We start from the raw sequence: 17,859 nt of genomic DNA on the forward strand, positions 1-17,859 counted from the left end.
TTGATCCTCCTTAAAGAAGTGCATACACTCCAGATCACATTCTCAAAGATACATTTAAGTCTTGGACACTCCTATCTCATTTTTATACAACTCCTCTATTAATAACCTTTTGATAAATCAGAGGGTTTACAAGAATACTAGCATAGCCACGAAGGGCTCATTTTGTGACACTTTCAACAATTGAAAATATGATGAGTGGCATGAATTATAGCCTGATTATATGTTTTTAATTAATCTGAGCACTTCAAAGTCCTCCCGTTCATTAGGCACCAGTGATTTTTCTCTTCCAGTCACACCAACAAAACTTAACTTCTAATTAGGATTATTTTAAAAACCTTATAACAAAGAGAAACCAAAACAAACAAAAACACACCCCAAACAAACAAAACCCTGTGAAAACAACCACAGGAGATTAAATTCTTATTCTAAACTACACCATTTTCTACGTGACTAATAAGAAACATACTGGCTTCAAAATTTGAATTCTTTGTCTAATACTTTATTCCCAAGAGATGTACTGGGTTGGCTGTCTGAATCCAGGTATAGCTAAAGTGACTTCTTGTTGCCAAAGAGAATTTCAGAACCAGAGAAACAGAACCAGCTTCTTCCCAAGCTGGAAGTTTTGTTTCCCATACACTTGCACCCTCTATGAACCTTACTCCCAGGCACACTCCCCTCTATTTCCTGCCATGCCCACTTCTGTATTGAAGAGTTTTGTTTGTTTGTTAATAAACAAGAAATAACAACGGAAATGTGTCAGTGGAGACAACCACTTCACATCCTTCAAGGAAAAGTGCACTTTCAGCTGATAGATTTCTTTTGGAGGACCTGTCAATATTTCCCACATCTTTTCTTCAAATTAAAGATTTTTATTTTTTTTCTGTGCAGAAATGCCAGTATGTTATCTACAAAGATGACAAGGCTGGAGTATTATTCCCAAGATAACTCACTGACAAGCAGGCTCATTTAGTTTAGTACAAATTTTCCCAGAGAGTAATTAAATTCTCAGCAAATAACAAAAACTACTGCTCAAAGGTGAAAAAAGCAGCGCAATGACTGAGAAAGACACTGGTTTCTTGGAAATAATTAGTCACATTGTGAAAACCTGATTTCATTTTGGTACCTCTAGACCAAGCACTTTCTAAAGACACCTTCTGTTCTGGAAAGGAAGAATTTTCTGCACCTTTTTTTCTACTGTATGATCATCACATATCAATAAAGTGGTCTACACACACAGTGAGAACACTGGAAGTTAGAGAAATCCTTATTTCCAGTTCTTTGTTCCCATCTTTCACTATTCAAACCCATCCTTCATTATTTCACTATTTGCTTTTTCAAGCAAACATGACTCCTGCACAGCTGGTTAGCATATTTTTCTGATAGAAGTCTTATTAGCCTAAGTTAGGAAGTTGGTTAAAAACCCAAAAATGTAGACATGTGTAGACACATGTAACCACAACACAGACACCTCAGATGATTAGACCAAAGTTACTCTGCAAAGTTTTATCAGCTAAAAGAAAAGTATTTGATTTTACTGACATCACCTGGGGTATTTGCGCAACATCAGCAAACGAAGACGATCTTTAGCCTCCTCAATGTTCAGTGGTGGCCTTTGTGAAAGAGTGGAGTCATGTTCCAACCTACTGCAGAGATTCTGAAGTTTTATCAGCAGCCCTGCTTTGTCCTGCTTCCCAACAGAGATCCAGTGAACTCCTCCTGGAAAGCAATCTAAAAAGAAAAGCAGTATTAATCATGCTGTACATTTTAAATAATTTTAAATATTTTATACCAACTTAAAGTAGGAAGTCAATAAACCTCTAAAATCTGTTGCAAGCCATCCCTGCAACTCTACTATTAACACCAAAGGGTGGTTCTACAAGACTCCTCTGTTTATTTTTAAAGGAGTAGACTCTGTAGGGCACGTACCCACAGAATTTCCACACCATCACTGATGCTGTCGTTCCTCCTTTCTACACATCTTCCTTCCCGTCCCTCCACAGCCCCTTCTGCATCCACCTTCCTGCTAGTCTGACCTACCATTTACATTTTAAACCATGTAGTACTGCAAGAGTTCAGAGCCTGGGGTGTAAAAATAACCCTGAAACAGTGATCAAGGAGACATCTAGAAGAATCAGCAGAGGATGCTATAGCATCTATCCCTACATCATTGTTTTCTTTAATGCCAAGTCCTACTTTCTCCTCCTAGTGTCCTATGCAAGGAAAAAGAAATAGAAAAAATGCCATTAAACAGTTGCATCTATGACCTACTTTAAGCTAAAGCATTATTAATCACCCACAAATGCCTTTCACTATTAAAATCTATGCAAAAGTTAGAGCAAGATTTTTTTAAACTCACATAGCAAGGAGAGGAGTCTGAAGACCTTACAAGCAATGCCCAAAAAGAATACAACTAGATATATTATTTTGCACTAACAGAAATAACAATTTCAAGTTAATTAAGGATGCATCTACTCTCATAAACCAATGCAGATTCTAAGGTGAAAAGCTATTCTAAACCTTTTTCTAAAAGTTAATAGAATACTTAGTGGTCCCAAACCACTAAATGGTTATGAAAGTCGTATGTTGCAAGCAAATATTTCAGAATCACCTAAGAAATTTAGAAATCCAAAACACTTCCAAGGTGACATATGATATTGCACCATACATGTCCAATATGTGTAGATCCACAGTGATATTTATAAAAATACAGATGTTTTTCTGAAAGTACCTTCCAAGAGCTGAGGATCCCTTAAAGCTTCTGCTGTTAAAACAGTCTTCCCACAGCCTGCCATTCCATAAACTGTGACCCAACCTGGGTCACTTCCCAAGCAGTACAGTTTCTTTTTAATAGCATCTACCAGTTTTGGTCGAGTGACAAACACAACTGGTCTCTGTGGTACGCCCCCTTCGCAGAGAATGGTCTTCACTAAAGTTAAGAACAAGAAACATCAAAATAAAACATAAGCTCTTTTCAGACTCAGCCAAACAACTCTTCACCCAAAATAACTAGTGGGCTCCCTCCCCACCTCATGTCCCATAAAAATGCCCTAAAACCTGCTGGACTCAAAATACCAAAATCTAAAAAAATATTGTTATTTAGAAATAAATTACTTAGCATGTAACTAGCTCCCTATCTAAAACAGTGTTCAAATTAATAACTGCACGAGGAAAGCTTGTTACATTAATCCCTAGAAGTGAAAAGCGAATTAACGTCTCCCATGGACCCTGTGGCAAACACAGGAGCTCAACATCACTATACCCAACAAAGAAGTCACTTTCTCAGCCAGAAGTCACCACACCGTGGATGCAGCAGAAAAGAAAGGATGCTGTGTAGGGCCTTTCCTTGGCAGGTCACAGCACAGCACCGGGGTCCAAGCAAGACTTCCATTGATTTAAGCTGAGATTGCATGACTTGAAAGAGGTAAAGCATTAAGAGGAAGGGAAATGTGCACTTCATCTACCCACTCTGTGGGCATATGGAGTAACATAACTGATAAACTTTGATTATCTAACATAGCCTTGAGCTTCACATGCCTTTGACACTTATTAAATGCAGAGTGCCAGTAAATATGGCAGTTAGTCATATGCAGTTAGAAGGTTCTGCCTCTTAGAAATGACAAATTTATTTCATGTCAATCAAAGATGATCCTAATGAAAATGCAGGTATAAGTTATGGAACTTATATAGGGTAACTAAAAGATCTGGTGGAAAGAATTAAGTAACCTAATAATTAGATCAACCAATCAATAATCAACTATATCAGTGTAGGTTGAGAGATTCCAGATTACTCTTCAAGATAAATATCAGAATTTTGGAGGCTACAAGTTTTTCTTTTAATAGGTACAAATGAGAGTCTTCCTTTCTCTAACTTGTAACATTTTTGTTGTAAGTGAAAACTGTAAGAGCATCAGTTCTCATGCCTTTTAAATCAGCATTATTCAATATAAACACTTTCCAGATGACCTATAAAAATTGTAACTGTTGTAGCTCTCCTGCCATATTTAGATGAAATAGACATAGTTACTACACTACCAAAGCAAACAAGTGCATCAACTGCTCCTTTTTCATTGGAACAGGTATTACATATAGTCACTTTCTAAGGAATAAAAAGACAGCTTTTGTTCACACTGGAGCACAGGGATTGCTGCAGTTACACTGACCGTAGGAAGTCATTCCATCCATTGAACTCTTTCTGTTACCGGACGAGACGGCAGGGATGCCATCCTGAAGAAGTGCAGCAAGGTCTCTGTACCCTTCATGGAGCAGTGCATTATAAAAGGACCTATATGAATTATTATCTTTTGTAAGAATAATGTTTATTAGCGTAGCTGCTCGCTCCTTCCGTGTATTCTAGGAAAAAAAAAAGAAGAGGTATTATACAAAACTAAGCAACCTCAGAAATAATTTAATCTATCACTCTATAAGTTATAGACTATTTATAGTGATAGAAATAGCCTTTAACTTACCAAGCCCTTAACTTATTAAGGGCAACAAAAACTGTGTGCTAGAATTTGACAAAGCCAGGAATTAGATAGTCAGAAAATTCTATTTTTAAAAAGGATAAAATATAGGTAAAATATGTGAGCAAACTAGGAAGAGAAATAGCAGTGAGTGATAATTCTACCTGTTGCTTCACTCTCTCCTCTTCCTGTAATGTCAGTACTTCATCAGAAATCATGCGATCCATAATATAAGAAGTCTTGATGTCATTTTCCAGTGCTTGACGATTCATAAGTAAATAGTTTCTACTCTTGACATCCATATTTCTTCAGGGTGAAAAAGAGCGGGGAGAGGGGGTGAAGTCAAGTCAGACTGGGAACATAACTCACAAGCATGAGGGAAGAAGTTTTTGAATAGCTTATAAATTTTGGTGTTAAAATCAAAAAGAGTAGCAAAGCACACCTAATTCTGAAAATAGAAATTCTTTTCCCCTTTCCTATGAATTTACGTTTATGAACACTTTCAGAACTACAAAACCAAAGACTACAAGCTTCTTATGTACTAGCACCTTGCTAAGTGTCTCTATTGAAAGGTCCTCTCCCTGCTCACTACATCTTTCAATTTTTTTTTTTTTTTAATCCTTAGATCATATGGTTGGGACAACAGGATGAGAAAGAGGACTAGTCTCATCGCACAGGATAGATGCATTGTTGTCTCCAAGTTCAAGACTCCATACAAGGACACTTGGATGTTGACATATGACGGAAGAGGGAGCACCCAACACTGCCAATGAGTGCACTATACCTTCCTTTATCAGCATTTGGACACGCAACTTCAAACTCGCATTCTTCCTCCATATCATAAAAACCCAAATGTCTAAAGAAAACAAGTGAAAACTATTGACTACGGCATGAAGGTTTCCCAGAACTGATCAGCGACTCCGAGAGTCCCAATTGATCAAAATGCCCTCTCCGATCACACTCCTGGCAGGAGAGCTCCATAAACAAGTCCAAACTCCTCCACAAAGCGGCCATGCAGGTGCCTGCAGAAGCGTTCGCTTTTTCCGGCACTCTCTCCTACAGGAGCTGGGTAGATGTAGAACAGTTGCCTTTGGGTAAGCCCGTGACGGAGTGCCTCTTCCTCTGTGCTGACAGAATTTCCTATTTTCACTAAAAATTACGTTCTTAAGAAAGCCTGTATCCCACCGCACCGCGAAGGAAAGGAGACGCTAAAGCTCCCTAGTCGAAAACTGGATAATAATAACAATAACACTGCCACACGCGACGCAAATACGGAAGAAATCGCTCCACAAACATACAAAACAAAGCGTTAACTCACACCTTGCCGCTGGTGCCAGCCGCCAACGAAACAGAAACCGAGGCGCTCAGACCGCCCGCCCGCCGACCCCTACCCTGCCCCGGCGGCACCCCCGCCGTACGGTCCGGTCGGGTCCGTCCCTGCGGTACAGCGCTCACCTGGCGGGCAGCGCGGAGCTCCGGCAGCCGCCGGCCCCGAGCCGAGCCCCGAGGCGCAGCCTCTGCCCCGCAGCTCCTGGGAAGGCGGTGCCGGCAGCGCTTCCTCCTTCCGGGCCTGGGCGGGGAAGGGCCGGCCCGGCCAGGCCCAGCCCAGCCCAGCCCGGCCCGGCCCGGCCCGCTCGCTGCCCGCCGCCGCCGAACAAAGCCCCGCGCGGCCTCCCGCGCCGGCGCGGAGCCACCGAGTCCCGGCTGTGCGTGCCGGGATCGCTGCCCGCAGCGGGCGGGCCGGCCCCGGACGTGGCGCACCGGGTGGGATGCACCGACAGCGGGCAGGGGAGGGGCCCCGGGGCCTGTAAACGTGGAGCCTGCGGGGCAGGGCGGCCCTGCCCGCCTCCGCCCCCACAGCTGAGGCCGGAGCAGCGCGGCGGGTACGGGACAGCGGCCGCAGGGACAGGGAGATGGGAGGCACTGCCGGGGCTGGGGGCGTCCTGCAGGGCGGGCATGGAGGGGATGTGGGTCAGGAGGAGATGTGGGTCACTCTGGGGGGGGGGGGGGGCGGAGGGGGCAGTCCGTCACTTTGGGGGAGCGGAGGAGATGTGGATCACTTTGGGGGAGCGGAGGGGATGTGGATCACTTTGGAGGAGCGGAGGGGATGTGGATCACTTTGGAGGAGCGGAGGGGATGTGGATCACTTTGGGGGAGCAGAGGGGATGTGGATCACTTTAGGGGAGCAGAGGGAGGAGTCGGTCACTTTGTGGGAGCAGAGGGGATGTGGGTCACTGTGGGGGAGCGGAGGGGATGTGGATCACTTTAGGGGAGCGGAGGGGATGTGGGTCACTGTGGGGGAGCGGAGGGGATGTGGGTCACTTTGGGGGAGCAGAGGGGGCAGTCGGTCACTTTAGGGGAGCAGAGCGGTCCGGAAGGGTCTCTGGGGAGCTGCGGCTCATCCCCTGTACAGCGCCGGGCGCTGCAGCCGTCCTTTCAAAGCAGCGCTTTTCTCTGTGAAACTCTTTCCCTAACTACCATTCAGAGCTCTTTTTTCTTCTCCACTTTAACTTCATGGTATGTGCTCTCGAACCCAAAGATGTTTTAAAAGCTTCAAAATACAATTTTTTTCTGTTGTGGTGGCTTTTTTTTGTTTGGTTTTCTTTGGGGTTTTGGTTTTTTGTGGGATTTTTTTGGAAATTAAAAACTTTTTTCCCTCCATGCTTCAAACTCGGAGCGTGCCTAGTACTGTGGCTCAAACAGCTCTAAGCTACCTGCATGACAGATTAGATTTTAAACAATGCCTTTTACCCCTGTACATGACTATGTAAGCATCTCCAAATATTTATATTTTGATATGTGACTAAGCAGAGCTGCAAAGTGATCCAAAAAACCAGCACAATAGTTCGGTCTCAGATTAGGCTAAAGCAACTCTACCAAGGATCAAGTCTATTTTGAGTAGTATGGTGGAGGATTTTAGGCTTAAAAACTACACTCTGTACTTCACTTGGATGATTAAAATGTGAGCTAGAGATTCATGTTACCTCAATCTATTCTGAACTTAATTTCATCAAGAGGAAGTTACGGTTTTTCTTTTTTCTAGAGGCATGATTTCATGAATCTTCTGAATTTTTCTGTCATGACTTTTTGTTAACCAACATTTGTGATTTTACAGATGACATGAAATCATTACAATACAACTACTAAGTTAAAGCTTGATTTGCAATTTTATTTTTAAACTGAAAAATTAACTTTCCCCTTTTAGTGTGGTGTAGGTAATAATTCTTTTTCAAATCTACAGATAAAACACAAGTTCATCAGCGAAATTGCTGATGAACTTATGACGGTCATCAGCTACAGAAAGAAATATACTTTTAATCCTTGTGATTTTAAATAGATTTAACTTGGCTTATTCTACAGCAGACAGAATATTTATGGAAAGATGAAATTAGCTTAAGCTTGGAAAGTCAGTTCAGTTGGACAAAATATGAAAGCAGTGCTCTGTAATATAGAAAGCAAATGAAAGTGTTATGATACTTTACAAAAGTTCACATAACTAGGAAGCATCGTGAACACCAAAATAAACACGTTTAGAGGTGTATTTGTGAACTTAAAGTTTATGTTTGAGGATGTTTAAAAGTAATATATAAGAAGTAAAAACTAGTCCTTTCTGTTTTTTTTTCCTAGCTCACTTCTTTGCTTCTGCTTTTTAAAACCACAAAATGTCTGAAGTTAAGCCAAGGAAAAAAGGTATTTCTTCATCCAAGACCAGTGAAGGTTCACAGAAGGCTGAGAAACACAGTAATTATGGGAACCTGGCAAGTCCCAGGAGCAGCAATAATCTCAGTTCCTTTTGGATGGACTCAAGGACAAGTTTGAGTATCATTTCCCTTGCTGTTTGCCTGCTGATGAGCTGGTAGGTAACTCTCTAAAGGGGATTTTAGTACTTTCTTTTGTATTCTGTGGGCTGTATGATTTACATATTAACAGAGGGCTTGGGCTAAGTGTCTAGAGAAACTTGTTAGAGGCAGAAGGATCCAGGAAAGAGTAGCAGTATTGACAAGCATGGAAACATGGGTGTGCAGTGAGTTACTGTACAAGCTCCAGCTGTTACATCACCCTGAAGGTGCCTTGCTCATAGATCCTAAATATCTGCTTTGGAGACTGCATCTACCTGGAGAGCAACTTAGGCTGACAGGAAGTGCTAATTTGACAGGCAATAAATGGACAGAAGTGAAATAGAGTTTTCTGTAAATAATTTGCCCAACTGTGTAATAAACCATTCAGCAGATGGAGTCTTTAAGTAAAGGTCAAATACCTTTGTTAAAGATGTTTTAAAATATCTTAGCAGCATCAGTGCCTTAGTTACCTTAGCATGCAGTGTAAAAGCCAAGACATCTATGGATGCTTCCTTGCTGTCATACCTCTTTTAGAAGAAAATTCCAGTATCAAGACAGACCAATTTTTTTTTTTTTTTTTTATTTTGGCCATGTATTGATCTAGCACATTTTGTGAACACAAATCCCTCCAGTAACAATTTGCTGTGAATCAAGTCATGGAATACTTAATATATAATAATTGAGAAGTTATGTTTTCTGTTTATTTACTTGAAATTTGCAGGTTTCTATTTCAGCAGTCGGGTCAATTTGCTGATCTGGAAAGAAAGTACAATTTTTTACATCAAGAAGCTGAAAAAATCATGGATGTGGGAAATAAAGTAAACTTAATTTCTGAAAAGGTAATCATTAACATCTTAATTGGATGATCTTTGGTGAATATTTGTCATTGCTTACTTCATTGTTATTTTGTTAATTTAATTGCCTGTTTTAAAGCAAGTTTTCAGAATGTGTTTTACTTGCCTGTGAAGAGGCATTTAGAGACTATTTCATGTGACAAAGCATGTCAATCCATGCCATTGTTCCAGTTTGTGAATACAGTAGTTGTACCTCAGTATTATTTTTTAGAAACGAAACTATTATAAGAACTTACATACATGCACGTTTCATTTTACCAGTCCTCTCTTGTGTGCAATTCTAATGAACATTGAAGAAAATTTACCAGCATTTTTATGTAGCAGACCTCTTCTAATAATATGAAGACATAATAAAGTGATAAGAAAATACAATAGTAATGAGAAAAGGCATTACCACGTGTGAGATTACCAATTAGAAAAGCTGTGGTGGTTGCTGAATTATCCCTGGTACCTTACAATAAGGATGGTAGCATGGCATGGCTCATGCCAGTGATTTTGTTTCAGCACTGATCTCAGAATAATGTCATTTAAACATGATGTAATTTGGATATTTATATACTATACTTCAGATTGCAGAATGTTGCATGAGATTTACTGTATTTTGGACACAAAAAAACCCCAAACATAGAAAATTGCATGTATGCTATAGAAGTTCAACAACAGACATAGCTTTTTTCCATGACTGTTTAATGCTATTGTTTAATCAACAATATTTTAAAGATGAAACATGGAAACGCACCATGGAGGATCTTTGTAATAAGTACAGTGGTTTTTAAGGGACTTCATTATCTCTTAATAAATGGAAAGAGTTTTCTGTTCTTACTTTAAGTAGACACAGACATTGTTTTGTGTTGTAAATGCAGCTTGAGTCTTCTGAAAGTATCCTGCGAGAAGCTGCCTCATCCATCTCTGTGATGACTGAGTTTGGGCAGGAAATATCTTCTCTTCATAACACCATAAATGATATTCAGAACAATGAACAGACTCTATCTCTAAAGTTGCAGAGCATTAATGAGAAGTTCCAAAATGTTACAAATGCCTGGAGAAGAAGCCTGGATGAAATGAACACAAATGCTAGTGGTTTAAAATCTGAAGTAAAGTTCATACATACAGAAGTTACTTCCAAAATCAATGAAGTTGACCAAAGAATTAAATCCCTTGCAGAAAGGGTAAAAGATTTGGAGGACAGTACAGCCAGAAATATCAGAACAGTAAAAAAGCAAGAAGATGATGAATTCTCTAGAGTTGAACAAAAGTTGAACTTGGATGCAAAGTCAGTTGAAAAACTAGAAGAAGAACAGAATAGTCTGGTAGCCAAGGACACAGACCTGAATGAGAAACTTGCAAACTATGAACCTAAAATTGAGGAGTGCAAGACCCATTTGCCAACAATTGAAAATGCGATTCACTCTATTCTTAGGCTGTCAAGTGACTTGCTTGGTATGGAGAAAAAGATAGAGGACTTGAAGACACAGCTGTATGCTGTGGAAAATGACATGCTGAAAACTGTGTCTGATACAGTGGCCATGCAGAAGGCTCTTGAAGGCCTCCAGTCCAATGGCAGCTTGATCAAAATGCAGCATGAACTAGCTGTTCTAGAAACAGGGCCTGACACAGCAGTATCTTCAAAAGCAGAAGAAGTAACTTTAGAAAGCTTTCACTTAGAAAATGACCAGAATGGGCATAAGTGAATTTGGCCTTAGGTTTTTCATTGATAAAAAAGCACTTTTCTATAAATAATGTGATTTAAATCTATGTCAGGGATAGCTGATGGACTGTCATTGATCTAAAGATCATTGGAACAGCTTGAAAGGTTGAGAAAGAGGGTAGAGAGCAAGAGAGTAATACTTTGGTAAAGAAGGAAAGGAATATTTTCTTAAATTAAGGATTATTTTCAGTTTATTTATTAAAAGATCTTTTTTATTAAAAATAATTTGAAGCCAAGTATTTAGATTTAAGGGGGAAAAGTTCATAATTTTAGTTTGTATTTAGCTTTCACTACTTAGTTTCTTTTGTTGTTACTTTGTGTATTATTTTCCATTGACTTGTAACACAGTGAACAATTAATCACTTATTTCTCAGCTGAGATAGCTGTACCTTGCTTTTAAAGTGTTGTACACCATAATGGTTTTGTGCTGCAGGAAAGCATAAGTACATTTTTAACAGCTAAAGCTCTGATACAACACCCTTAGAGAAAACCTGCTGAGAACCTTGTATTGTTCTGGTTTCTATAAGCTGGCATTTACATAGCACCTGGTTTGGTTTTATTTTTGGTGGGGGGGGGGGGCGTTTTGGTGCTTTAGAGACAAATTTTAACCTTTTAACATTTTCTTCTGTAGGATGCTCTTTGTTAGGCATTACATGATACATCTTGTATTGCTTTGCTTTTGAAAAGAAAAAAAATTAATAATGTCACTGACATTGTTTCCCAAAGTTTGCTGAACCTAGAGCTGCAAAAGTAATTAAACCAGTAGAGTTATGTGCTTGGGAGCAGGGAATATCCAGTTTACCCACAGACCTACTTACACATGATGTAATGCTACCTAGTAGGCCTGGTAGATATTCATTGAAATTTGGATCTCAGGGACAACACAAATTGTCTGCAGACTTATTGTCTTGATAATTTTGTATTCCTCTGGAAAGGAGATTGCTTAGTAGAAACAGTATGAACACCTTTATGACTTAATCAGACCTAATTAATATTAGTCTGGGTTTGTACATTAATTTCTTTAGAACTCCACTGAATTCTTCACTAAACAAGTAACACTGTCCATTCAAGGGACTATCAAACCAGTGTTTCACAATGTTATAAAACTGTGTTGGTTTCATATAATTATTGCTTATGTATAAATTTCTGTTTACAAAAAAAATGATATTCAAAATAAAAATATATTGTAGTGAATTTCCCTGTCCTGATGCATAATCTAATTAAAAATAAACTGCTCCTCCAGAAAGGGTACAGAATAAATACTTTAGTGTTCCCTGTCCTATTAGGAAAAACTATGATATGAGAAATGCTTTTTAAATATTTTTCACAAGTTTCAGATTTTTTTCAGTGTTTCAGTTCTAGTGTTTCTACTTTGTATAATTTTGAGGCAGGGTGGTGGGAGTGACAGTGGTGTGATCCCTAATCTTTCATCAACCTCAACCCTACGGAAAGCTGAATGTGCAGGAGATTCAATGTGAAATCCTCATCCTAGGAGACATTAAGTAGGGAACAAGCACAACTTTCCACAACCCAAATCCTGGTCTTTGCTTTTGTGCAAAATGGTTCTGAGCTATTGAGGAACGACCAGCACTATTGAAGAGTTAAAAATATTGGTTTCTGTGATGATATTTTTACTAATGTCCAGAAAAGGATTTATATGAAACTAATTCTAGCCTCATAGAATGTGTTTCAGTTTACCTGTTTGGTGGTTTTCTTTCTCTCTAAGTTCTACCCTGACTTATTGGCTATTAAACTAAATAGTATCACTCAGATAATTTCCTTTTTATTTCCTTTTTTCCTCTCAAATTTGAAAACCAAGAACCAATCATAAGAAAATAAATATAAAAGCGTGAACTAGCAAATCAAGACAAAAATCCAGCAGTAGCATGAGATTTCCTGCACTAAAATAGCTTTTATGGAGACTTAAAAATTCCTATCTGTGGAAGAAGATTCCATTTGATGACTTGTGTTTTCAGAGGTCACCTTGGAAAGTCATATGGTACCTTCTTGTAATTTTTTGTTGTAATAGAAGTAGTACTAACATTTATTATGTATACTGACAAGAAAAAAAACTGGTTGTGTAACAGAAATTGATTTCCTAGAAACAGGGTTTGCACTCAAGTTGAATGTCAGAATAGTAAGATATTTCATTGAAGTATAGCTTGAATTTTGACGTTGAGTTGCTAAGCTAGAAATATTTTTGTATCCTTCCAGTGTGAAAAGACTTGGAACTTAATGAAACAGCTGGAAGATCTTCAAATAATTTCTCACATTAAATATCTGCAGGAAGATATTTATACAATGAAAACATGGTCTAGCAGCATAATTAAAAAACAAGAGGAACTGGAGAAGAATTTAACAAGCCTCTTTCATGCAGTTTCAAGTGCTGAACAGAACACAGCTTCTGTAGCAAAGAATGTAACATTGACAATTGTGGCAGTAAAAACTGACATAAGGCGCATTTCAGGCCTGGTCTCAGACATGACTGCACTGGCAGATTCTTTGCAAACACTAGAAGATAAAGTGGAAAAAGGTGAAAAGGCAACAGTGAAAAACATAGGTGACCTCCTTACCAGCAGCATTGACCGAAGTACGAAAATACAAAGCCTGGCATCCAGTAATGCAAGGAAAATCGAGCAAATCAAGACAGCACTGTCTGAGTTGAGGAGCGATTTTAACAAGCATTCCAATAGACTTTTGAATCTTGAAGGTGACAGAGCAAAAGTTCTGAAGACAGTTACATTTGCTAATGATTTAAAACCTAAGATGTACAAAGTTAAAAAGGAGTTTGCCATCTTGGAGCCATTAATAAATGACCTAACACTGAGAATAGGAAGATTAGTGGAGGAGGTCTTGCAACGGGAGAAGGAAATTGCTTTACTGAATGAGAAATTGGCCAATCTAACAAGAGTTCAAACCGAGATCAAGGATGTGAAAGATGAAATAACCAAGATTTCAGACATTAATTGATCACTGAAAGGCCACTGCCTAAGGAATAGTGTTTGAGAATTTTTAACTCCCATCAGGTGTAGTACTGAGAAGACAGACAATATTTCAAGGCTTCATTTTGAAGCACATCTAAACCTGAAATTTATTTTATTCCTTTGAAAGGACAGGAAAAAGTCATACTTACTTCAAGGGAGAAATAATAATGTGAACAAAAAACTTACCTCTTTGCATGTATCTTTCTGAAGAATTACAGATGCTATATTTAATAAATTGCTTGTTTTGTAAAATAAAGCAGTGTTAAAGTACAAAATTATGTTCTTAGCTTTAGAGTTTGCTTTCATGAAGAAAGCAGGACCCAAGAATGACAGATTCCAGTTTTGCTTTCCTGCTGCAAAGGAAGGAATAGAATGGTGGTTTCCAGCTAAGCAAGAGGTAGTCCAACAGCAGTAGTACTTTGTCTCTATTCACTCTGATTTTTGTAAACTAGTTTCTTTTTAAAATAATATTTAACAAGGTAAATGCAGCAAAGCAAGAAATGCTCAGAAATATTGCTGATGCCTTCCAGAAAGTTTGTCACACATTTAGATGGAATAATTTGTATAAGGCTTTGTGTAAGGCTTTTACAATTATAAAAGCCTTACAAAAGGCTTTTATATAAAAATTACTGATTAAATCAAAATTACTGCACAGCACCATTCTGTCTTTAAAACACAGAACGCTCTATAGGGACAATGCTCTGAAAGACCCAATGATGCTGCTGATGGCTTTATCCCAGTGTCACAGTGTCTGCTCAGGAATCCTAACTGTTAGTCATTCATTATTTCTTAGTCTGTAAAATACTACAGTGAGCAGCAGAATTAGCAAAGAGAAGCTGCTTATATCCCAGAAAGCTACTGCTTTGAACTACTGGGACTATTTAGGGGCTGTAGAACAACAGATTTGAGACATTTGAAAATGAAGTAGGCAGTTAACAAGATAGTGGGAATGCTTTAGCAGAGGAAGGTGGGAGAGAAGTGCATTAAATAGGAATAAAAATGGTATAAATATCAATTAGAAGCAATACAGCAACTCAGAAAATCCCTGTAAATGAAATTATATCAAGAAGTGTAAGTATATAGGAAAGCCTTTATAACTTTTCAGTTGGCCATACCTTAACATCTAGCAACTACTAGACTCTTGATGGTATGGAAGATAGAAGCACTCCTCTCCCTCACTATTTTCATCCTCATTCAGCATTCCCTGTATTTTGGTCTGCTTCATGTTGCTGGTCTTCTGTATCTTCTTTGCTTCATTTGCTCAGTCAACCTGCAATACTTTGTTTAAAGTTTTCCTCTTTTTGGTGCAGGTCCATTCCTATCTCCCCCTTTCTTCTACCCCTTTCTAGGCCACCTGACAGATGGGAAGAATAATTCCTAGGAGCATCCACAGATACTCTACCAACCCCTGTCCCTTTGCTGTTCCACACAGTTCTTAAGTGAGCTCCTGAAAATTACCAAATGGCATTTGAAGCAGGCAGCAAAATTAAAGAACAGCCATGATAAAGTATGCATTGCCTATCATACCTGAAGCAATGTATGTACACATGCACATACATCTTAGGGGTTTGAGGGTTACATAAGAAATATATTGTGGATTAAAGGCATCACAGGCTACAGTCACTTTATTCACTTTGCTTTCAATTTTATGAATGCATCATTTGTGGTCAGCGGCCAGTAAGAATATGGAGAGGCAGAACCAGAGAACTGGTAGAGCAACATCTACACAAGTGATGTGGAAAAAAATACATTCCAGCTGCACAGTTAATCTGAGCAGCCTTGACACAGCACAGGTCTGTCTGCATGCAGAGTGTACTTACTCCTTGCAACCAGAAAACAAGCCAGGATAAACAACTGTGAATTCCACTTTCAACCTCCACATTCTAGAACACGTCTCCCAGTGAAAAGCTGAGTGTACAGTCCTGTGCGTGGTCTCCAAGGGAAGTTAAGCATGCAAAAAAAGTTACAGGACCTTTCATTTCCCTTTCCCTTTAGGTGTATGCAGACTTCCTACCCTTAGTTCCCAGGATAATCCTCTCAGAAATTTTTCTTGCTGCAAGCAAGACAAAAAATTTAAGTCACAAAGGTAAAGTTTACTTGAAAAAAATATTTTGGAATAATCTGTATCTCAAGTTGTCACACCACCATACTGACCTCAGCAGTAAGGCTAGCGATCGGAAATTCTCCCATAATCCACACAGGTATTACAAGTCTCTATTTGCCCTTTGAGCACACATCTCCACTGTCCTAAAAAAATGAAAATTTTATTGTAGCTTTATAATTATACTGCTCTAAGCAGGGAGGCAGAGAGCTCCTTCGACAGTGGAAAAGGTGAGCAGAGTGAGGTCTTTTTCAAAAATTTAAAGCAGACAGGTAACCTTGCCTCCTTGTCTTAGTACTGTCAGTGGTGGAGAGAGTATTGGCTCAGTCAAACTACAACCCCTTAGCTCATTTCTAGGGCCATTCAGTGATACTCTGCAATTTTATCAAATGATTCAGGTAATAATGAAAATTACAGCTGTGCTACTTCAAACAGATCATCCCATTGAGCCCAAACTGTAGTGATATTCAAGCCATCTTTGCTTTTAATTTAGCTTTCAGGTACAAAACTGGCCAATTAGTGTACTTGTCAGCAACTTGAAAGGAAAAAAAACAACAGAAAGCCAGCAACAGCATTAAATGATCAATGATGAAAAATTACATGAGCAAATTAATCCCAAAAGAATAAAATCTACTTTTAGACACCAGAACATCTGCTTAGCCAAGAATTTTCTGCTAGCAGTATCTTTCTCCCTAGCACTGAGTTACAAAAATTCTGTAACAAGGCCATGCAGCTATTAAGCTCATCTACCCAAGGTACTCATATTTGCTATAAAAAAGCAGGATGTTTATTGTTTTCACTGCGAACTACATCATTTCTATGTAAAAATGTAAATGAGTTACAAGTATTTGTATTATTACAGCCCATTTTAAAATGATATGCAACAGACATTTCCGCAAGTATCAGTGAGCGTCAGCACATTTCATCTGTAGTACAACCTGATACTAACACCGTGTGCAAATGCAGTAGTTACTCCAAATTTATATATACTTTAAACCAGAAAGCTCATCTCAGCTCCAAAACCAGCAAGAAAGTATGTTTTCTCCTTCATAAAATATACACAAGCAGCATATACATAATCCATGTTTTACAGAGCACTTTGGGGTTTATTGATGGGTCTGGAGTTACCTAAGTTCAAAATGGGGTACCCCTTTTAGATACAGGACTTTCCTTGCAATGGAAGTGCAAATCCATCAAAAGTACCATTGCTCCATCTCAACCTTTGGAAAATGTACCAAGCATTATGCACAAAGCAGTTATCAGTGACAAAGTTGACCTTTTAAATGAATTTTAATACATTTTTCCCACTGAAGCCTCTTTAAAATACCAGCAGGCAACCCTTTAAGCAACACCCTTTCCTAACAAGCATCTGAACAATCCTATGGCTGAATGTCAATGAAGCTGGCAGCTGCAAGGCAATTCTCTCCCCCTCTTGGGTTTTCAACTGAAATACAACACTGCAAGGAACACTAAGTGTAGTTTCCCTTTCTCAGTTACAGAAGAGGAACTGCTGGCTGCCCCTTGTAGTCTTATCTCAGGTCTACCTTGACAAAATTATCTAAGCATCTTTAAAAGATAGTTTCAGGTCTACCAGTGTGCAATAAGAAAATGGACTTAAAATTCTCTTATTGTTGTACGTATTTTTAACAACTGTGCAACATGGACTCAATCCTAGAGAAAAATTGTGCGACTTTGCTCCACATACAGAATGAGTCTTGAGAAATTTAGCTCTGCACTAGACTGCTTGACAGACTACGTCACTACATAAGCCAAGCTTGTCTCAGTCTTCTGCCAGCCTTAAAATTTGAGTTCTTCACTTTCCCCAGGATTAGAAGGAACTTTCAGCAAAGAAAGAAAAAATCTACTGAGTTAAAACATGCCTCTAAAGAAACTGATTTTCAGTACATGAAAGT

At 39.0% G+C, this 17,859-nt stretch overlaps 2 protein-coding genes across 14 annotated transcripts in view; one reads left to right on the top strand and one right to left on the bottom strand.

Annotated features, from left to right (window-relative positions):
* APAF1 (apoptotic peptidase activating factor 1) overlaps positions 1 to 6,050 on the bottom strand; it is a 31,394-nt gene extending 25,344 nt beyond the window's left edge. For 7 of the 8 annotated variants that reach the window (XR_012580038.1, XR_012580037.1, XM_005480708.4 and 4 more), the window contains exons 1-5: positions 5,916 to 6,050; positions 4,625 to 4,766; positions 4,161 to 4,350; positions 2,729 to 2,926; positions 1,545 to 1,728 (exon numbers count right to left, since the gene is read on the bottom strand). Coding sequence is in view for 6 of the 8 variants with exons in the window: in XM_005480708.4 (XP_005480765.1) it covers positions 1,545 to 1,728; positions 2,729 to 2,926; positions 4,161 to 4,350; positions 4,625 to 4,762 (710 nt within the window). In the remaining 2 variants the exon portion in view is untranslated. Of the gene's footprint in view, positions 1 to 1,544; positions 1,729 to 2,728; positions 2,927 to 4,160; positions 4,351 to 4,624; positions 4,767 to 5,778; positions 5,800 to 5,915 lie in introns of those variants that run through there. The other variant, XM_074539569.1, reaches the window with a different exon arrangement.
* Positions 6,051 to 6,202: 152 nt separating this feature from the next.
* Positions 6,203 to 16,189, top strand: IKBIP (IKBKB interacting protein). 6 transcript variants are annotated; one of them, XR_012580039.1, is made up of 5 exons: positions 6,205 to 6,343; positions 8,088 to 8,316; positions 9,021 to 9,138; positions 10,017 to 12,860; positions 13,076 to 13,292. XR_012580039.1 is itself a non-coding variant. In XM_074539576.1 (5 exons), the coding sequence occupies exons 3-5, from the start codon at positions 8,123 to 8,125 to the stop codon at positions 10,842 to 10,844; spliced, it is 1,140 nt and encodes a 379-aa protein (XP_074395677.1). In that variant the 5' UTR covers positions 6,209 to 6,343; positions 6,946 to 6,977; positions 8,088 to 8,122; the 3' UTR covers positions 10,845 to 13,069. The 6 variants fall into 6 exon arrangements, 5 of the variants coding, with proteins under 5 accessions (XP_026653780.1, XP_005480764.2, XP_005480762.1 ...); XM_074539576.1 differs by lacking the exon at positions 13,076 to 13,292 and adding an exon at positions 6,946 to 6,977 and having other exon boundaries at positions 6,209 to 6,343; positions 10,017 to 13,069; XM_074539577.1 differs by lacking the exon at positions 13,076 to 13,292 and adding an exon at positions 6,874 to 6,977 and having other exon boundaries at positions 6,215 to 6,343; positions 10,017 to 13,069.
* The last annotated feature ends 1,670 nt before the right edge of the window (positions 16,190 to 17,859 follow it).

The sequence above is a fragment of the Zonotrichia albicollis genome, chromosome 4 (assembly GCF_047830755.1).
Source record: "Zonotrichia albicollis isolate bZonAlb1 chromosome 4, bZonAlb1.hap1, whole genome shotgun sequence".
NCBI lineage: Eukaryota > Metazoa > Chordata > Aves > Passeriformes > Passerellidae > Zonotrichia > Zonotrichia albicollis.